This window comes from Myripristis murdjan, chromosome 1 (genome assembly GCF_902150065.1).
Source record: "Myripristis murdjan chromosome 1, fMyrMur1.1, whole genome shotgun sequence".
NCBI lineage: Eukaryota > Metazoa > Chordata > Actinopteri > Holocentriformes > Holocentridae > Myripristis > Myripristis murdjan.
Window position 1 is genome coordinate 23,171,968 of NC_043980.1, and position 22,433 is coordinate 23,194,400.

Below are 22,433 nucleotides of genomic sequence, written 5' to 3' on the forward strand. Positions count from 1 at the left end.
TTACTCTATCTATGAGTTTAACCCCGCGTTGATGCTCCTGTGCTGTCACATCTACAGGCCTGAATTATCTTGGTGGGCAATAGAACTCTTTGGCTCTACGAGGACTTCTATGTTATTCGCGCCGTCCGGGGCAGTGAGTGTATTGTAGTGCATACTGTGTCTCTGGTGTCCTCGATACTCTGATGATGGTTGAATTGTTGACTGCACCACTTTTTTATTCTTAATAAAACAGAAACTTTCATTCTACTTTCATTCACGCCTAAAACGTGAGCGGGGCTGCTATCTGAGACGTACGGAACGAGCGGAACTTTAGCTTAGTTAGTATGTTTCTATCCGGGTTATTTATCGTGCGGACATGTTTCTGGCTCCGACGGTTCAGATGGTACAGAGATGCGAAATTTAAGATGTGATTTGAAATTTCCTTAACCCTTTTAATTCGTTAAATTCCGTAGCTTTTAAATATACCTTAAGTTGAATGTAGAAAGGCGTACTCCTCGCAGTTTTGTCTTGCTTGTGTCATTAAAGCGAAGTTTTATCATGTGAGCTAGGTTTCTGGCTTACTTGGTAACCCTTAGGAGGCTTGGTCTCTAGCTAACGTCGTGGTTTCACGCTAAATTAATAACGGCCTGCAGTTACCTTTCCAGTCCATCATCCAGCTCAACACACAATAAGTAAGTACAAACACATGTAGTAGATATATAACATGTAACAAACCGTAGTAAATAGTGTTACAGAGGCCATCTTGTGAGTAACCTCCAGTTCAACAGTGTGCAAAGTGAAGTAGCATCTGTGTTTCAGTTGGCTTTGCTATTCAGAATAAATTAATTGTAGCCAACTCAGTGCTCTCCAGAGTCTGTTTACCTGATTTCGTCATTGGAACCCTCTGTGGTTTTACTGCTTTTGCTACCAGGCAAACCTTGAATAAGTGCTGTTTATGTTTTATCTTTTTATTATCATTATTATTATTATTATTATTATTATTATTATTACCCATTCAATGTTTCTTCTCTCTGTCATTTTCCTTGCTCTTATAAGAAAGAGATGCCCAATGCCACAACAAGGCCAAAGCGAGGTAGGAGGACCCGAAGGCGGCAGCGGGAGGACCCAGCCAGGAATGAGCTGGTGTCCAGATCCCTGGAGAGTGCCCAGCAGTGCCTGTTCAACCAGGACTATGGGACCGCATTTGTCCACTACCTCCTGGTCCTCAACCTCGCCCCTGTGTTAAAGGATTTTGCAAGGGTACTGACTGTTTACACTTGTTCTGATTTTTTTCTCCTTATCACACCACAAGTGAACAGAATTTACAGCGTATACAAGTGTGTGAGTACAGGACAAGAGAAAGGCAGAACAGCACAAAACAAAATACCACAGAACAGAGCAAAACGGAAAAGAAAAAAATTTTGAAGCGATAATTTCGCCAGACAGGAACATGCTGTGCTCAGTACACCACATTTTGTAGTTGTATATGTATGCATGAGTGTTTGTGTGCACAGGTTTTTGTAGAGTAAAATGTTTTCTGTGGATAACTTTGTTCTGCATTAAGTGCATGTTTGTGTTTTGAATCGTGGAGAAGGTGTTTTGCATATTTTGGCCTAGAAGTTGCCGCTGGGATTGATCTCTAGGTCTTCTGTATCTATTATTTGACACTTTACCAAGAACTTCTTCGATTCTTATGCAGTTAGTGGTGTAGTCAATGCTTCTTTTTGATCTTTGAATAATTTTGGAAGGTCCATATTATGGAGGAATTTCAATATCTGTCTGATTTTAATTCTGATGTGTATAATTTCCTGTTAAAATCTCTGGTGTGTACATGAGCTACCCTGCTGAATTTTTAATTGCTGGGATTGTTGATTTTTCTCTGTTTTGTTTTGGTTGATTAGCCTGATGTCTTCCTGATTTATTGTTATATTCAATACAATTGTGCCTCAGTTTCTGTACCATGATTTTTTTTTTTTTTAATTGAATTCATTCAGTTGAAGTTTATTTTTCCCTAATAGTTTGACCTAGGCATCTTTGGTGGGGCTGTTGGCATAAATATTTTTGAGATTGTTTTTTTTTTTTTTTTTTTTTTCAAGTCGTTTTCCCATTTCTCTCTTAGGAGATGAATAAGATAGTATTTTGCCTCTTAATACAACCTTCCCAGTTTCCTGACGTAGTGTCCGTGTGATGTCTGGAGAGTCATTTATTTCCATAAAGGATGCCCACTCTCGCCTTATGAAACATTTGATTGCAGTATTAAAATACCATCTAGGATCAGTTTCTGATTGCTTACCGTTTAAGTTTAGAGGTATGGGGGCGTGGTCACTGATTATGATAGGATTGATTCTAATGTCATCATTGTAAGACATAACTAAGTTGCTGGTGAGGAAGAGAAAAGGCTTTTTTCTCTTATGTAAATAAGTCTACTTACTGTTCTATACACGTACTTACCAGTCTGTTTTGGCCTTCTTTCAGGAGTCCTTCAGGTTCACTCTCTTCAAATGGGCAGATGAGCTGGACTCTCTGGGGCGCATTCAGGATCTCTTTGACTGTTATGAACAAGCCCTGGAACTTTTCCCTGCAGATGAGGTCATCTTAAACAGCATGGGTGAACACCTGTTCAGGTATGCTCCTCTGCATAACAACACTCTGCAGCAAGTCTTATAAAGTGTGTGTAAGCGTATTAATATTTTCTTGTGATACATGACTATTCCCCTTCCTGCAGGGCAAAATTTAGTTTTACTGAGTAGATCTCTTTTTTCTTCCCTCAATTTGAAATGCTGTGGCACTTTTTTTTGTGCAGAATGGGGTTCAGAGATGAAGCGGCAGGTCATTTCCACAAAGCCTTGAAGTTGAAACCAGATTTTCCAGAAGCCAGGGAGAATTTCTACCGTGTAGCCAACTGGCTGGTGGAGCGCTGGCACTTCTTGATGCTCAATGACCACGGGAGGAACCGGAAGTACCAGCAAGCCATTCAGAAAGCAGTTCAGAGAGGCTGCAACACTGTACTTGACATAGGTACTGGCACTGGGATCCTTGGGTGAGATATTTTCATGAGAATTTGGAAACTTGGTTAAACCTTTTTTTTTTTGATAAGGACTTGATTTTTGTCATCGTAAAATTATTTCAGATTGTGTGTAGTTGTATGCATACCGAATTTTGATGATATGAAAACTATTATTTTGGATATACATAGAGTAGGAGTTATCCATCCCTGCATGGGTGTTCTTGTTCTTATTTGCTGGTTCTTTCTGTCAAGCATGTGCGCTAAGAAGGCAGGAGCTGCTGAGGTGTTCGCCTGTGAACTGTCCAAGACGATGTATGACCTTGCCTGTGAGGTGGTGGCTGCTAATGGAATGGATGGCAGCATAAAGATCCTCCATAAAAAATCTCTGGAGATGGAAGTGCCTAAAGACATCCCACACAGGTAAGATTTACACTCAGAGAAAAGTCTTTGTCACTTATCCTTCAGGCACAAATACATTTTTTAAGTCTGTAAATATTAGCTAGACTACTTACATTACTTTTAACATTTGCTATCATCAAGTTCATGCCTTAAGTATTTCTCATGGTCTTCTCAATTATGTCCTTTTGTGTGTTGCTCCCCGGTCAGGGTGTCCTTGGTGGTGACAGAGACTGTAGATGCAGGATTATTTGGAGAGGGCATCATAGAGAGTCTCATCCATGCCTGGCACCATTTACTTCTACCTCCGCAGGTGACCTAAAGCATGCTGCATGAAAATTTGGGGAAAAAAAGTCTTCACACACTAAGAAATTGCTGACACTGTTGTGACTTCAGAATATTTAACTCATCAGCATGAGGATACAGTGTATTCCACCCACTGGTGCTACAAACACCTTTTTACTGCTTGCTTTAAGCTGTACCTGTAAACGTCAGATTCACCAAGCAGCATTTAAAATTGACTTTTCTACATCCTCAACATTCAAACATTAAAGTGTTGCTGACTTGCAGAATTACCAAAATTACTGTCATTTGCCAGTAGTTATGTCACAAGATTTTCTGTCCTTGGGACGATCCTGTTTTATCTCCTAACAAAAAGGGGAAAAAATGTCTCAAGTCTTCTATGAATGATATTAGTGTTACCAGGGGAAAGTAATATGGTTTTTCCCATGAATATAGGTCATCAGTATGGGACAATGTTTTGCTAGGGAACTGTGATAGTCCAGGGACTTTCATAATGAATTTTCCACATAACTTCACTCAAGTTCAACTTCAAGTTAAATACAACAAAATTGTCATTGGATGGTTGTCCATTACTGCAACACCGGAAGCAGCCCTCTTGCATTCTTGGCCACTTTTTGCATTTTTTTATTGGCATCAAACTTTTAAAAACCTTGTGTTGTCATTGTATTATTTTCTATTTGTATTGTTACATTCAGTTTTTTCCCCCCTGATGTATCCTGTTACTATAGAGGCTGCAACGACCTGATTTTTTCACTGGGTTAAGTTTCATTATTCTAAAGAGAGATGCTGCTCCACCCCACTACTAGATGTACTGCCACTGTAATCTAGATGCTGAGTTGCTCTGGTCCTGAAGTAAAAAATGACCATCACTATATCTTCCCTGGTAGTACTGACGCCATTCAGAGAGAGCTTAAGAGTGTCTGTGACTGAATAAAAGAGACAGCAGTGTCCCCACCCACTCACTGACTGAGAGACAGGCACTCTTTGCTGCTTCGTCTTTCTGATGTGTTTACTCTACCATCATCTTTCTTTTTCCTTACCAGGCTGACAATATCTCACTGTCCAAGTGCTGACTGTGTGTTTCACATGTGTTTTATTTTAACTGAGCTGTAAGTGTAGGAATGACATTCTCAAAGTTAGGACTTTAGACTCTGTCAGCCTCATGTCCGGTTTTACCTTTGTGCCTTTTAACTCTTTTAGACTAGATATAGGTAGTTCAAAGACTGTTTTTTTGTTTTTTTTTCCCAAAAAGAAGTCAGCACATTTGTCACCTCTAAAGTCTGTATGAATAACCAGTATGTGGCCACAGTTTTATATTTGCTTAACATTTAACATCAAACTTAGAGCAGTCTTTTATTATTGTAAAATTTCTTTATTCAGGCCTTCATCTCTACCTTGAGCCTATTGGTTAAAAAGGATTATTCTATACTTATAAGACTGCAGAAGCAGGCACCTGCCTTATCTCCAATATACTGCACATAAAAGCATGTAGCGCTTTGCTGAAAGTGTAAAAATGTTATGTGCTATGTTCAATGCAAGAAAATGGGTTATTTGTTTGTGGGCTGGGATGTCAAGTGTTATGGTATGTTAGTGCCATCTAGGGGTCTTAATGTATGATATCATTTAAAGCACAATTAATATAAGACTTATGTTTAAATGAATGAACAGAACAGCCATCAAATTTAACACAAGCATTTGATGGATGTTTGACTTGTGCATTTAGAGCTGTTAGTATGTTACATGAAATTATAGAGAGACTAACAGAAAGCTAATTGTTGCATGTTTTGTGTCTGTTTTCTGTCCTATAGAGCGGGCAGGATAAGTTCAAGGAACCGTCCTCGACAGGCCGGGTCATCCCTGCTGGAGCCACTGTGTTCGGTATGGCTGTTGAGTGTCTTGAGATCCGCCGGCATCATAGGTTTGTCCAGACACCACATGTTAACTCTTTCAAGATTACTCAGCTTTGTTATTAGAGAAATAGAAGATCAGTTCTTGAACCATCAGCTGTGTTTACAGAGTATTTCAACAAGTGAGATCCATGAGATATTGCTGTTTCTTGTGTTTTAGGCTGTGCGTGTCGGAGGTGGGGGGCCTGTCCATGGCTGCAGCCGGGCAGCTTCATAGCCCAGTGAGCTGCAGCTCAGAGCCAGATGACTCCATGGAGCCTTATACTACAGAGAGACTGAGCAGACTGCCAGGAGGATATAAGCCTCTCACCGAGCCCTTCAGAGCCCTCGACATTGATTTCAACAATGTGCAGGTAAACACTAATGTATTTCTCAGAACAGAGGTCATAAACACATTCAGTTTCCACGTTGAGAGACTACAGTGAAGTTATGTCTTGCCTGATGTGGGATGCTTAGAATGAAGCTTTAAATGATATAACTTAATGGCAGCATGAGAATGGATTTGCAGCCCATGTCATTCAGTCAAGCAAATTTATGTCTTTTTCGGTGAACCATATACAGTGTTTTACAAGTCCTAAATAAGTGGGTGTACATGGACCTATGTCAAGAAAAATAATCTATCTATCTAGCACACTTCACCTCAGTATGCAGTTGTTTTCAGTGGGTATTTTTCTCTTTTGAGTTTTTTAATTTTATATGTTTTTCTGTATCAACATCATTGTAAACGAGGGAAACCTAAACTATTTTTTTGGCTTAAATGAAGGTTTAAATGAATGAATGAATGAAAAAATAATGACTATACTTTGCAGTATTTGTACCAGTTCCATATAGCTAACATTCAGCCTGCCCCATCGGCATAAACATTGCAAAAAGTGAGTGCAAAGTCTTTAGCGATTGGCCTGTAGAAATTGTTCTCTGATTTATTAGCTCCCAGTGAACATGGCAGCTTGTCTTTGGTATATGTTTATCAGTCATGAATATAAAGTCATGAATTGTAAACTTTCAGAGTGGAGAGGTGGTGTTTCTTCACCAGACACTACCTGTGGGATAATATGCTGATCTTCATCACAGCGAGTTTCTATTCACACACACAAAGAGAAGATATTGCCGAACCTGCTCAGTACATGGATAGCCTCATGACCGAGCTGTGATACAGAAATAAAACAAACAAAGTCATTTCAAGAGAGTGAAACTTGATTGTGAGTGTACTGATACAAAATAATTTAATTAAGTGCTGCAGGTCATTATTCTGTCACATGCCCTGTATCAAACACAGATGAATTTGAAAAGAAAAAAAAATCTGAACTGAATTAAGAGCATCAAAACCTTGGAAAGGAAGCAAAGTTTTCCAAATGCTTTTGACTCTCCCATAGATGTTGTGTTGTTTGTAAGGCTCTCACTGCTGAATACATAGTTGTGGTTACCTGCTTGTGTTTGTGCAGTTTCACATTCAGGTTGTTGAGATGCTGCTATGCCACACAAAAAGCCTATTTGCAGGACCTGTTTTTATTCTCAGTCTATACCCTTGCTGGCCATGGACTGGCCAGTTTCCTTCCGTGTCTAATAGAATATCATTAGCACATTCCTCACAGCAAATGAGACACACCTGCTATTGTTTACACTTGAACTTAGTTTTTTTAACCTCCCTTGACATTTTCTGCCCTCTTTCTGTATCAACTCTTCATGTTTAGTTATTAGGAGCGTTTAAACTGTTACACAAAAAAATATTATAAAAATATACATAAAATATCAACAATTCTGTAGTGTGTCTTGTGTTTTGCAAACGTTGCAGAGGGCAATGGCTGCTTCTTCTTACTGTGACACACAGCATGCAGAAATGAGCTCTGTGCAGCAGCCGGGATGTGTATCACTACTGCCCAGATTGAACTGACAGCATCTGCTTATGTGGACTGAATCAAAATTTGTGGCAGTCATATTTTGAATTTAGCTTTTGATAACTACAGGATGTTAATAAGACTGCAGAAGACTGCTGACATCGGACATGTGTTTACATCCAGCATCAAATACAGTGGTTCAGAGATGTTTGTGTAACTGTCCTTGGTACCTGCCGTTGTCTTGACAAGCTACAAACGCATTTTTTTCTATCTGAGACATCTGATCTGCCCCATTGCAATATTCCAAAATTCCCCAACGCCTTTACCTCCACTGGCTGTATGTTGTTACAGTTGACAGCTGCCCACAGATGAAGTGAGCTGACAGGTTTTGACAAGAGATGTTTTTTCCTTCCCATTTCCATTCTGTGTAACCCATTTTAAACAGAACCAAACATTGTTTTTGAAACCTGAGTTTATTTCTCACCCAGAAGTAACACTACCAACCCAATTGTCTCTGCGCTTCCTATTTTGTAATTAGTCAGAATGTCTTTGTTGTTTGAATATACCCTGCTAGGGCTGATGCCATGTATCTTTTGGTATTTTTTTTTTCTAGTGAACTCAGTCTTTCCTTATTTCTCACCTGCCTATAGTAGTTGCATTATGTCACCTGTTTTTGTGCTACACCCCCCAGAGACATTTGCCAAATTATCATAAGGCTTTGTTCATACTTAAACTGTCTGATTGGGTGACGTCACAGTTAAACACAAGCATTAGTCCTCCCTATGTTAAAAAAAACAAATAAAATATTTTTTAAACCCTTAACTAGCCAGGTTAATTTACTCTAAATGATCAAATGCCAGCGGGGGTAGGTGCAGATTGTACAGGGTTTCACCGATGTTCACATTCTTCTGTCCGGGTAATAACTTTGCTTTTTAGCTCTAATACTAATGCTGAGGCTCACGTGTAGGAACTGGAGGGCCTCACCTCCAGGGAGGTCCAGAGGATCTGTCTGCCTGTCAACCAGGAGGGTGAGCTTGATGCCTTGGCCGTGTGGTTCCAGCTGCACCTGGACGAAGACAACAGCCTGTCCACTGGACCGCAGGAGGACACCTGCTGGGAGCAAGCCATCTACCCTGTCCAGATCCCTAATGGTAGGACGCTGATGGTAGTTCTCTGTCATACATCTTTTGTTAAAAGTGTTGATTGATTTTGCTCTATTTTCGCTCTTCAGTTTAAGCAGCACGGCCCATTTACAGCTAATTATATCAAATGTTGATTAATTCAACATGTTTTTGAAGTAATTTCAAAAATATTTATTTTATACTCTGTTAAACCCTTTTTCTGTGATGCATTTCTGCCTTACATCAGATGAGGGCAGTGTGCGTTGTGGAAACTAGAGCTTGTTTTGGTGCTTCTCATGAAAAATCTCAGGGAAAATTTCAAGGCTTGCCTAAATCATTCAGGCTTATTAGTAGTTTCAAGGCCTTCCTTTTGCATCTGTATACAACATAATTCAACATTTGTTTTGAAAGTTAACATACTGTAATTAAGTGCTGTCAACGGTTATTAATGAGGTTGCAAAAGCCAAGAGGATGTAAAAATGCCCATGGTAAAAACATCCTTTTACAATTAAGCTCAAAAAGCAAGTGATGTGTTATTTTCTGTTAATCATTAAACAAAATGATGCACTACAGTATTCAACAAAATAAAGCACAAGGAAACATAAAGTACAATACAAAAATAGCATATTGGAAGAGCATAACAGGCCTACCTAACCTATCCAATGGTGCACAATTAGTTTCTTTCCAAAGCATATGTGCATAAAAAATAATAAAATTAATAATTGGCAGAATTGTTGACAGCAATAATTCCAAATCTAATTGAAATTGCTATGAACCAGTATAATCTTAGTTTGAATTTAGTTTGGTTGCTTTAAATGACATCCATCTATATAATGAGGCAAAAATGAATATTCCTTAAAGATGGCAACTTCTGTTTTTGTTTTTCTTTTTAGAAAAAAGTATGCATTATTAGGATTCCATCGATAACTTGTTAACCCTGGATTGTTGATACATGGAACTGGCAACACAATACCAATATTATAATAATTATAATTATTATAATACTTATAATACTATTGTGCCATTGGTCTTAAGTTCATTTTAGTGAAGTGAAATTTCTAAGTGAAAATAGTCTAGGGTGATAGCAAATGATAACTTTACTCCCTCAGATTTTCACTATCTTGACACTTTATTGCTTAATCATGCAGTGCACAGTATGCCAGAGTCAAACTTAATATTAACTGAGAAAAATCTACAGTACCTCACTGAAAGCCATTAAAAGAATATACTGCTATCCCAAAGCAATACAAGGCCATTTTCATTATCACCAAGGCCATCACCTTACAGTCTAAACAGTTTTACTGAATTCAAATGGATTCTTACCAAGCAGCATAGCAAATTTTAGAACCTCAAAGGGTTAAATTTGCTTTACATTAAAACAACAGAACTTGGTAATTTTCCTGAGCATTAAATACAGATTAGTGACTGTTTTTTTTTTTTTTTTTTTTTTTTTTTTTTCTGAAGTCAAGGGTGCCAAAAGTTTTAGAGGCAGCTGCTCATTCTATACCGTGTCTTGCTGTCAGATCATGGCTCTGTGCGTTTGACAGCCATGGGCATGCGGTGACATGGTGCAGTTAGTATTGTGGCACATCATCTTTCAGGCAGGGCTCTACAGCATTTCAAAGAGCTACTAATTGGCAAGGGCAGCGTCGAGGGAGCCGCCACCTTTCCCGGTGATCACCAACATCCGTTTCCCGGCCGATGCGACATGTGCACCGTGATCGCCTGTGACACTCTTTAGTGTTCATGAAATTCTTATAGGCAATAAATATGCATTTTTCCCAAATGCCCCTGACAAGCCAGGCGCTGACATGAAGACATGAACAGATGTTATTCCTTCAGGATTTCTTTCTGTGCCTCTCCCCCTCTCTCTATCCCGAGTCCCCTGAATCTCATTTCTCTGTTGGGCTTTCTCCCTGCTCTCGTCCTCTTTCCTTTCCTTTCCACCTCCTCATTTCCCTTCGTCTCTGAATCTTTTTCCCCTCCCCCCTTCTTCTTCTTTTTTTTTTTTTTTTTAACATTTTAGCAAGGATGCTTATTCTCTTCCAGTTTATGTTTACCAATTTATAAGCATGGCATTGTGAATAATAATATTATTTGTATGTTTGACTGCATTTATTATTTCTTCTCTGTTGGTGGTTTGAAGCCCTTTGTCATTTTGACATCTTTTTTCCAGCGGGCGCAGATGGATATTTATTTTTATCATTTATTTTAATTCATAAAGCTTTCTTCTGTTTGCTCTTTTCCAGGTTTTCTTCTAAGACCACAAGACAAACTGATTATCGAGGTCTCCTGCCGAGATGCCTACCTGAGGCTGTGCAGTGTTGCAGTGGTGAGAGATGGGCATGAAATCCGTCTAGACAAGCGTCTGGAGTCTCAGTATACTGAGAACCCCATCCCAAACCCAAGCCCAGAGGTGGAACTCTGCAGTGCATTAGCATGTCTCCAGACAGGCCAAAATCAAGCGAAAGACTTCTGTATGCTGGAATGTTCAGAAATGGCGCTACTGAACAATCGGCAGTACCATCAGAGTTTTTGCAGCTCACTAGCCAAACTCATCACCACCCTGAAGACTGCTCATCAAAACAAGGAGCAAGGGTCAGATATCAAATCTGACCCAGTTAACTCCAGAGACCCCCGTGACCTTTTCTATGTGCTGGACGTGTCAGAGGGTTTCTCTCTCCTCTCCCTCATGGCTGCCAGCCAAGGTCATGTGAAAGCCTACAGCTCAGTGGAAAAGAGCCAGCAGCAAGAAGTCCTGCGGAGACTGGCTTGCTCCAATAACGTCCCAGAACAGCATTTGGAGTTCTGGCTCAACCATTTGGAGGATGAGCAGGCCATGCTCCAGAGGCCCTCCGGGGAAAAGCTGTGGAGTGCCATCATCTTGGATTGTGTAGAGACTTGTGGTCTGATCCGACAGAAGTTGATGGAGAAAGCTTCACTGGCCAGGTAAGAGAAATGGCACAAGTAAGGCATGAGATGTGAGAACTTCTTTTCTGTCTGTCCTGTCCTGTCCTCTTCTGTTCTGTTCTGTTCTGTTCTGTTCTGTACTTGAGACAAAAATCTTTTTGATCCACACTAGGTGTCTACTGGAGGAAGGAGGTCATATCTTCCCAGAACGGATCGTGTTGTATGGGATGTTGGTGGAGTCAGACACGCTGCTGTTAGAGAGTGCTGTCCAGGGACAGGAGCCAACACTTGGCTTTAATATCGCTCCCTTCATCAACCAGTTCACTGTGAGTATTCCTACGTCAATACAGCCACAACATAAAATATAATGAAAGCTGTGATTTTGCTAAAGATCTTTACTCCCTAATTCTGTCTTGTGTTATGTAGTTAATGGAGGAGTTGTTCTGTGCTGTGCCAATGTGCCCATGACTCCTTGCAGAGTTTCACACAACTGGACAATTTACTGTAGGTTTTATTATCATTATCGTTATTATTGATTTATTAAACAAAACAAAACAAAACAAAAAAAGATTTAAAAACATCCTGCTTGAGATGAATAGCAGTAGTGTCTCACTTTTCTCTCGCTCAGTCCACAGTGAGAAAGACAGGAACTGGTCACTATGTTGCACAGCCAGCTCTCTATATATGCTGGCTCTATTGAACATCCTTTTTTTCCTGATATCAATAGCATGAGCCATTGTTTCATGTTCATGTGGTACTTTACGTCTGCATATGCTGCTCACCAAATGACTTCATTTTGCAAATCAGTATCCAGTTGAAGCACACTGTGGGTGAATATGCTTGCATCTGATCAAAGCTAAATGAAAATATCCCTGCTGAATTTTTTTTTTTTTGTGCTTACAGTGTCATTGTCACTGTGAATGATATTACAAGAAATCAACAGAAAACACACTGAAACATTAGTGTGAACTTCAGCCTTCTTTGTTCATGACACAAGTAGCAGAATCTTCTTTTTGCACTTCTCAAGCCAGTCATATCTCGTATTCTGTTTCATGTTACTGATGCAATAGTCAATATTGACAGTTTCCACAGATGCTGTGTTTTTAGGCTTGCATCATTCACATTCAAAGGGTTGCCTCTTACAGACAAATATGTTGCCCAGGGGTTTTGTATAATATGATTGACACATGTTGTGGTAATGCCAAGGTAAAAAAAAAAAAAAAAAAACCTTTATAAAGGTTTAAAGGTATATAGGTTTATAAACCTATCTTGATCATTATCACATTAGACTTGCATTATGTCCACAGAATTTTTGGATGAGGTAAATTGACTTTTAATTTTCCACCTAATATATATTCAAAGGTATATTTCACCTCCAATTAGTTTTTTTTTTTATTGTTGTTGTTGTCATGCATATGTTGTCTTTTGTTGCAAAGATATTTCACTGAGATATCGAGGTCCATGACTTTGTTTTCTGTTCCTTGCTTCTCTTTCATGTGTGCTTTCCAGCTGCATTACAGCAGCTGAGAAGTCCTTTTGAAATCTTTTTTTTTTTTTTTTTTTTTTTCTTTATTTGGTCTGGAAATTTTTGTTATTTTCTTTCTGGCATCATGTTTGTGTTCTAATTTTGCAGGCCCCTCACGGGACAGTGGTTTGTTTTAACAGATGTCGTCTTTGAAGCCCTCAGTGGAGGGCACTTTCTAGCACAACTGTCACACAAGAGAACACACAGCTTGGCCCAGGACATTCCTACCTGAATCCATCAGTACACATTATATCAAGCACATCAAACACCAGACTCTGAGATATTTACAACTGTGACAGGGAGGAGGAAAGATTCTTTTGTTCTATAGTAAAGGAACAGTGACACTTTCTGTGTTGCCATTTCATTACTCCACCAGCCTTCGAGTCAGCAGCCCTGTGCTGCAAACCACAGCAGCCAGTGCCTCTCTCAAAGTTGAAAAACTTTCAGGTCAAAGATAAGTTGCACTAATCAATGACCTGCTGAAACTTGCTTTGAATGATGATAAAAAGAAACAACGATTAGTGAGAAAGACTACAGTTTGGTAGGCACATGCGCATTTGGATCATTGCTGGTTGACTACAAATAACAGATGAAGAGGAAGAATGCTGATGTCGTTTTTATCTGACTCTTCTTTGAGTTAGCCTTCATCTAAATCTGTCCATGCTACTTTTTACCTGAGTAGAAATGATCAATGTCAGCTTCATATTTGTAAACCATCTTTTTGAGTTTGCATTGGTGCAAATTCAGGTACAGATGATATGTGGCCACTCTTCAAAGATCCCCTCAACAGATGGGATATTTTCTATTACTTGTGTATTTCCCTCTGCTCCAGGTACCGGTTCACGTGTTTCTGGACTTTTCCACTCTGGAATGCAGGCATCTCAGTGCGTCTGTGGAGCTTTTTGTATTGGACCTTATGGACTCCAGTGCTAACTACTCTAACAGAGAAGTTAAGGTATAGCATTCATTTGCCTAACGAACATCTGCATGTAAGACCAGTGATGGATTGATTCACAAATCAGTTGTTTAGTTGAGTGATATTTTTAAAGTGAGGGAGTCAAATTGGTTTTGTCAAAAGAACTGAATCAAAACTTGCAACTTGGAAGTGCACCGTTATGCTGTTCAGAGCTTTGCTTGAAACACACTTCTGCCTGATAAAAACTGCAGCCTCATGTGATTATGATAAAGCAGTACTAAATGTGGCAGCCATGTCAGGAATTTCTACATGTATAAACTTGTCTAACATTTAACAAAGTCAGAGCTGCAGCTGTTAATCAAAAAGGTAAAACGACAGTCATCTATGCTTCCAGAGATGTTTTTCATCTCTTCTCAAATCAAAAGAAATAACCTCCAATTTCTAACACTATTCTGAGTCCTCTTAGAATACTGCATTTGTCATTTAACCTGTCTTTTTGGATTTCAAGAGGTAAAAAAAATATTTCCCAAGGCAACATAGTGAACAACTTAATTTTTCAGGACATTTCCACAGGACTGTATTACTAACACAAACAAGACAAAACTGGTGAATTATAAGAGTTTGCAGCTGCAGACAGTAGAAGCTGTTGACTGTTCGAAACTTAAACAAGTGCCAAAACCAACAAATGTTGCATCAGTGAAATGTCTTTTAAGTCCTGATACTTGTTCTGCAGGTCCAGGCTACCTCTTCAGGCAGGGTGACAGCAATCCCCTTCTGGTACCAGATCCACCTGGATGAGGAGATCAGCATCAGTACCCTCAGCCAGGACTCGCACTGGAAGCAGGCAGCCGTGGTGCTGCAGAAGCCCCTTGAGATCAGAGCAGGAGACTGGGTCTGCCTTGCTGTGCAGCTTCACAAGAGCAGTATCTCCATATCAGCCCACATAGAGAATAGAGAGTCTGGGCCTGTCGAGTAATTGTGTTGTAGTCCATGGTATCATAGTTCTGCTGCCTCTTTCATTTCAATGTGTTATGCTTACATCAAATTGAGGCTATGATGGCAGATAGAGTACATTAAATGTTACGCAGTCTCTCCCTGTTATCAATGACAGTTTACCATATTCCACATTGCTGTGCTACATTAATGTGAAGCTAGTTGTCAAATTTCCATGTTTTCCCAGACACGAGATGACCTGTTTTCAGATCAAGTAGACACCCACACAACCCCTGATCCTGTAACCTCAAACTGTGGGAACCTTTAAGTTTGTCAAGCCTAAGGCATTTACAGCTTTGAATATCCAGTTATTTGTAAATGTTTCATGTATGATCCAAGAACGTTTACAAGTTGTACAGTACTTTGTGTATTATAGTATTTTCCTTCACTATGGGTGCTGTTGTTTTTATGAACATTAGTCATTTGTCAGTAGTTCAACTGTAAAAAGAGCTATTGTGAACATTAATGTGTAAGCAAAGAAGAATCTGATGAAATGAAGTGAATCTGTTTTATTTAAAGATGGCAAATATCATTTTGAACTGAACTAAAAGTTTACATCTGATCTGATCTAATCCTGTCAGATTAACATTTTGACAGAAAAAAAATGTCAGGTAAGGCAATGCAACATACTCTAACTGCACATAATGCAGATTATGCTGCTGGTATAATACACACATGTACATGTAGACATAAAATGATAATCAACACTGTACAGTAGATGTGTCAAATCAGTATCCCTGCACAAATCAATGACAAATGAGAAACTAAGATATTGGGAGACTGCATGGCTTCAGTGGATACACTGGTATCCCATCATACATAAAGACTAAAATGGAGGGAGAAAAAGAACACCTTATCAAATGAGACTGATCCTGGGAATATAAATGTGAATTTGATATAGTGGATAGAGTATTTCCACGGCACATAGATGAACAAGGCATCTGAAAGGACTACAGACTAATATGATTTCATTAAACCCTAGAGTGAGAGCTGTGTGCATCAAGACGTTAGTACCAGGACATTACAAGCATGTGCTGTTTGCTCAGTCTAAAGTCTAAATTGTTTAAGTCGTGCACTGATTTGACGATATGTAAAGAAACTGCTCAAACCCTCTGGAAATACTTTGCATTCTCTCTGATATTGACAGGCTTTGTAAAACTGACCATAAGATTATCTAACAGACATAGGGCTATTTCTAAGTGTTTTTCCCAGTACATTTTTACATGGTTAAAAAAAAAAATGTTACCCTTAGCGTGCAAGCCAAAACATACTGCCACTGCTCTTTTCATCCCCTCCCTCAGGACCACATATCTCCTACTTAACTAAGAGAAAAGGACAGAAAAATTGTGACAGTTCTTGTGCTTTAGCACCATAGATTTCACTTTATGATTGCTCATGTCAGCAGATTTCCTCTAAAAGCACTATGTATTGCCATGTACAGGCAACACGGCAGCAGAAACACTGGGTTTCCAGTCTTGAAGGAAAGGTGTGAGTTGGAGCTTTGGGACACACCTTAAGAATGCAAGTGGACCAAGTGAAAAGTCTTGCCCAATTACAAGAAATATCAAACAATTCAGATATATCATACTTAACCATAGCAACTCTGTGGTACAACAAAAATTTAAAAAGAAAAGCTAAATTTTTACAAGTTCATGATCACATGCCATAACGGAACATTCTTAGAGCTGTCATTGACAGAGGTCCATCTGTTTTTGCATTTGTTGGCAAATATCTATTATCACTCAGTTAATGTGCTTTTTCTTACAATGTTCACTAGTTTTGGTGATGTTGGATTAGTAAAACTGTCTGGAGGGAACTGGCAAGGCTGTAATTGGGTCCTGCCCAACCATGTCTGGTACAGTCTCTCAGTGACGATTGCCATGATGATAAGCTAGGTGATTACAATGAGATCTGCGTCTGTTGGTTCTTTGGTGTCCTGGGTTTCTTCTGGTCTAGCCTCATGTCCTTCTTCCCAAGGGGCTGAGCTGAGCCCAGCTGGTGCCGACAAGGAATGCGGTGTGAGGGTTTTGCCCAGGCCTTGGTATCGACCCTTGGGTGATGCTGGGTTGGACAAGCTCTCTGTGGCAGCATCCTGGGAACCCGCAGCAAGAAGGCCAGATCGTTCACCGTCATTCTGCGCCTCATCAAAGTAGGACTTCCTTGGACGACCCAACACAGTTCTCCCTGTCATTGAAGAAAACAAAAATGACTAAACACAGTATTCTATCTGTGTACAGGAGAGAAGAAAATAAACGTGCTTACAATACACAGCAGATGTAAAAGTACACTACCAGTAGTCAGGATGCACTCACCAACATTGCGGACTTGTTCAGAAATATCTGCTCTGACATCTGAGATGTCCCACATGGCCAAGAAGGAGTCAAAACAAGAGCCCTCCTCAGCCTCCTGGATGTAAGGCTTGTATGTGAAGCTGAAGTGATGGGCAATGGCTGCTAGAAACATCTCCACACATATGATGAAATCCTGAAGGAAATAGGGGTTTGGCAATCAAGAGACTAAGTACATAAAATACAAAATCTACATAGTAAATCATGAAATTCTATCTATTATGTACATTCAGTTAGCCATAGATGTTTAATGCCACGTTTTTAAGTCATAGTTCTACCTGTAAGCCAGTTGCTACAGCCTCCACACTTTGCCAGTCCCATGTGCGTTTCTCTGAAATCACCCCGACTTTCACCAGCAAAGCAATGAAAACAGCTTGCCTGAGTTCGCAAAAGAAAATGTAAGAAAATCTCAACACTGCATCTTTCACAAAATCTGATGCATCAGTGTCTCTGTGAAGCAAGAGACTGCAAGCATATACAGTACAGGCCAAAAGTTTGGACACACCTTCTCATTCAATGCGTTTTCTTTATTTTCATGACTATTTACATTGTAGATTCTCACTGAAGGAATCAAAACTATGAATGAACACATGTGGAGTTATGTACTTAACAAAAAAAGGTGAAATAACTGAAAACATGTTTTATATTCTAGTTTCTTCAAAATAGCCACCCTTTGCTCTGATTACTGCTTTGCACACTCTTGGCATTCTCTCGATGAGCTTCAAGAGGTAGTCACCTGAAATGGTTTTCACTTCGCAGGTGTGCCTTATCAGGGTTAATTAGTGGAATTTCTTGCTTTATCAATGGGGTTGGGACCATCAGTTGTGTTGTGCAGAAGTCAGGTTGGTACACAGCCGACAGCCCTATTGGACAACTGTTAAAATTCATATTATGGCAAGAACCAATCAGCTAACTAAAGAAAAACAAGTGGCCATCATTACTTTAAGAAATGAAGGTCAGTCAGTCCGGAAAATTGCAAAAACTTGAAATGTGTCCCCAAATGGAGTCGCAAAAACCATCAAGCGCTACAACGAAACTGGCACACATGAGGACCGACCCAGGAAAGGAAGACCAAGAGTCACCTCTGCTTCTGAGGACAAGTTCATCCGAGTCACCAGCCTCAGAAATTGCAAGTTAACAGCAGCTCAGATCAGAGACCAGATAAATGCCACACAGAGTTCTAGCAGCAGACCCATCTCTAGAACAACTGTTAAGAGGAGACTGCGCCAATCAGGCCTTCATGGTCAAATAGCTGCTAAGAAACCACTGCTAAGGAGAGGCAACAAGCAGAAGAGATTTGTTTGGGCCAAGAAACACAAGGAATGGACATTAGACCAGTGGAAATCTGTGCTTTGGTCTGATGAGTCCAAATCTGAGATCTTTGGTTCCAACCGCCGTGTCTTTGTGAGACGCAGAAAAGGTGAACGGATGGATTCCACATGCCTGGTTCCCACTGTGAAGCATGGAGGAGGAGGTGTGATGGTGTGGGGGTGTTTTGCTGGTGACACTGTTGGGGATTTATTCAAAATTGAAGGCACACTGAAGCAGCATGGCTACCACAGCATCCTGCGGCGACATGCCATCCCATCCGGTTTGCGTTTAGTTGGACGATCATTTATTTTTCAACAGGACAATGAGCCCAAACACACCTCCAGGCTGTGTAAGGGCTATTTGACCAAGAAGGAGAGTGATGGAGTGCTGCGGCAGATGACCTGGCCTCCACAGTCACCGGACCTGAACCCAATCGAGATGGTTTGGGGTGAGCTGGACCGCAGAGTGAAGGCAAAGGGGCCAACAAGTGCTAAACACCTCTGGGAACTCCTTCAAGACTGTTGGAAAACCATTTCAGGTGACTACCTCTTGAAGCTCATGGAGTGAATGCCAAGAGTGTGCAAAGCAGTAATCAGAGCAAAGGGTGGCTATTTTGAAGAAACTAGAATATAAAACATGTTTTCAGTTATTTCACCTTTTTTTGTTAAGTATATAACTCCACGTGTTCATTCATAGTTTTGATTCCTTCAGTTAGAATCTACAATGTAAATAGTCATGAAAATAAAGAAAACGCATTGAATAAGAAGGTGTGTCCAAACTTTTGGCCTGTACTGTATTTCAAAGAAAGCACTGAAAACCCACATTATTTTAAAGATTAAGCTATGAAGGAGTATCAGTCACATTAGTGGTAAACACTGCTATGAATGACCGTGCAAGTTCAGAAATACAACTATGTGAGTGACATTTTAAGTTTGAGCGCACTGATAATTACCAGAAAGAGACAAAAACCACCAGTTTGACACACAAGAACTTTCCCACTGGTTTGATTGGGGCAAGTTCTTCTCTCAGGGCCCTGTAGAACAACACCAGGCAGTACATGGCAAACTGGGATTGGCAGAAAGAAGGAGAAAGAGAGAAGAGTTGGTTGAGAGGCAGGATACTTGCCTTTCTAACTTGAGTTTTCCTTATATTTTAACATGCTTGCAAGCTAATTTCTGGCCCCCAATTGAGACAAAAATCCACTTAAAAATAAGTACGATCATTACCAACTGTGATATATTGTTGAAGATAACCAGGTACGTCCAGGCATTTTTTGAACTAAAATTGCCTTCATCATACACCCCACACAGCTGACAGATCCTAGAAGACAAGAACAATCACAACAGAGATCCACATTATGAATGTCATGCTGTTGTTGATATTCACTGACATAACTGAGCATCATGATCCACATTAAGTGTGTAAAGGCCACATCACACTTACAAGGCGATCACTGTTGTCACTGGTCTTACGACTGTGTACTGCAACACTCCAAGCTTGCATCTCAGTAGTAAAACCCTGTGGAGAATTTATGATTGAATAATATTTGCATTGATTATGCAACAGCTACCTTGCTGCTTAAATTTTTGTAGTTCTTGAGCACATCTCTGACATGTCGACAGTATCAAAGGGGTGATTTTGCATGCTTGATTTTTTTTTTCTTTTTTTTTTCGCAAGAGCACACTTGTGTAAAAACTAGTTTGATTACATGAATAAATATTGTTAACCCCAACACTGACTAAGACACTACGATAACATGACTTACTGGTAAAGCTGACCAATGTGGTTGAAAACATAGCAGACAATGTGTGATAATGTGGTTTAATCACACAGCAACAGAAATTCATATGTAAACTCACTCTCCCATTGGCCACGGGGGGCAGCAGCAGAGAGGAGGCAGGTGTTTCTGCTGTTCCTGGACCTCCAGCATTAGCACCAGGCTGGGATACTGGTTTCCCAGATAGTTAAGCAAGAAAGTCATGAAGTTGTAGATGACATAGGCCTCATAGCACTCTCTGCATGTGTCCACATAAATTGCTATATTGGGGTATTTCAATGCAATCCACTGCAAGGCAAAACAGAGAGGGCAAGGATGACGAGATGAGTAAAAATCAAAGAAGCTTAACTGAAAAAAGCATTTTGTACAAGAGAATCACCTAAAACAGAAGCCACATTACAAGAGCAAAGATCATTTACAGTTGACACAAAAGTGCATTCCTTGCTCTGTAAAAAAAAAAAACAAACAAAAAAAAAAAAAAAACTGTGTAGAATCAGAAACATGATTCCAGTAGTAGCATCACCAGATGTACAAGTGACCTCTAATGCCTCAGTACTTCCAAACAATATAATGTAATACTGTACATGTGCTGCCTGTTCTTGAATACCACACACAACTCACACTGTCCAAGCTGTAGATGGGGACCATCCATAATATCCTGCAGTAAATAAATAGACAGTCAATAAAACAGGCAATAAACTTATTAGACTATTTTTCATGGCTGATTTGTACCAATGTTAAAACAGGCTGCCTTGCTGACTTCCTCACCTGATAATGGGTTTCTGAAGCTCAGGCTGGGTGTAGTGCACCAAATGCTGGAGGATGCCCCATAATGATATGGGTATGGTCATGAAGACAAATATCCCCGCAATGAACCATGCTTTGTTATGAGTGCCAACCTGAAAGGCATTGTGTTGAGAACAGTTAACTCTATCGCTTTGGTAGCCATAACAGTCACAGAGAGTAAAACATTAACTAATCAGAATGAACGAGATAATTTAACAGTAGAGGATATGCTTTAGCCATATGTTACATCTGGGGAAGCCTATAATTTGGCTGTTTCACCTATGGACTGAGCTCTCATACCCAGGCTAGCCAAACAAATCATCGATGTAAATTAAAGGTAAAATCTAGACCAAAACCAAAACAATGAAACACGACAATCAGACATTTGGATTACAACTGACCCCCGACTTCTGCAGCTCCCAAATGCACAGGGGCAAGACGACTAATAACAACAAAATGTAGAGTAAGACGACCAAAGGCCGGATCCATCTTCTCCAGTTCCCACAGGTACAGGGCATCTTGGACAAGAAGCTCTCAAGCTTTCCAAGCTGGCCAGTCTGACTGACCAGCAACTTGATTGGGATAAGTTAATAAGTCAACACTTCTTGCTAAGTCCTGCTAACGCTCAACACATCTAGCTTCGCAATACTGAGCGGCCAAACTCTCAGTGCACCTCAAAGTAGTGCGACCCAAACGGTAGTTCAGTAACGCTCATGTACTTCACTATTTCATTCATAAAAAATACACAGCTGCTGGTTAAGTATGAGCCCAAAAGACAGGCAATTTATCAAGCTAGTTTGCTAACGTTAGCTGGTCAGCTGCTTCATGTAAACAACCCGTGACAATGTCCCATGCTGTCTCTCTCGCTTTACGTACACCAAGACAATAGCTATCCGCTTAAAACAATGAAATACAGCCCCACGATTAAGTATCAACCAGCTAAATATACATAAAAGTGTCTTTGTAGCCGATTCGCGTTAACAGCTGAAAGTTTTCAAACAAGTAAACGCTGATTTCAGGTGTACTTCCTGTTGGCTTCAGAGCTCCTCCCGCCTACATGCCGTCTGATTGGTTGATACTAATGAATCTGCATGTGGTGACGCGTGTTGTGTTCAGGGTCTCATCGGGTGGCGGCTAGTTTGGTTGCTCTGCAGTGTCATCGGCCGCCGTGCGCGATGCCCACTTTGGCCACGAGATGGCAATGTGAATTAGGAATTGATAGATTTTCAACCTGAGACACTGAAATGATTTCCCATTCAGACAAAGATTTGGTGTTGATGCACACATGTGAATTATGACTTCTAAAAATATGTATTTTT

The 22,433-nt window shown here is 40.1% G+C and overlaps 2 protein-coding genes across 3 annotated transcripts; one reads left to right on the forward strand and one right to left on the reverse strand.

Moving 5' to 3' along the window:
* Positions 1-264: 264 nt before the first annotated feature.
* prmt9 (protein arginine methyltransferase 9) lies at positions 265-15,390 on the forward strand. 2 transcript variants are annotated; one of them, XM_030051886.1, is made up of 13 exons: positions 265-671; positions 1,036-1,239; positions 2,455-2,603; positions 2,783-3,019; positions 3,239-3,406; positions 3,593-3,695; positions 5,494-5,603; positions 5,753-5,945; positions 8,395-8,578; positions 10,798-11,497; positions 11,631-11,784; positions 13,816-13,938; positions 14,633-15,390. In XM_030051886.1, exons 2-13 carry the CDS (start codon positions 1,042-1,044, stop codon positions 14,873-14,875), a joined length of 2,562 nt encoding a protein of 853 aa, XP_029907746.1. In that variant the 5' UTR covers positions 265-671; positions 1,036-1,041; the 3' UTR covers positions 14,876-15,390. The 2 variants fall into 2 exon arrangements, with proteins under 2 accessions (XP_029907746.1, XP_029907755.1); XM_030051895.1 differs by having other exon boundaries at positions 1,040-1,239.
* tmem184c (transmembrane protein 184C) lies at positions 15,387-22,161 on the reverse strand. The gene is made up of 10 exons (XM_030051909.1): positions 21,516-22,161; positions 21,097-21,227; positions 20,950-20,986; positions 20,411-20,616; positions 19,995-20,069; positions 19,778-19,871; positions 19,504-19,616; positions 17,519-17,618; positions 17,205-17,376; positions 15,387-17,076 (listed from the first exon to the last, which is right to left on the reverse strand). Exons 1-10 carry the CDS (start codon positions 21,630-21,632, stop codon positions 16,784-16,786), a joined length of 1,338 nt encoding a protein of 445 aa, XP_029907769.1. The 5' UTR covers positions 21,633-22,161; the 3' UTR covers positions 15,387-16,783.
* Between the last annotated feature and the right edge of the window lie 272 nt (positions 22,162-22,433).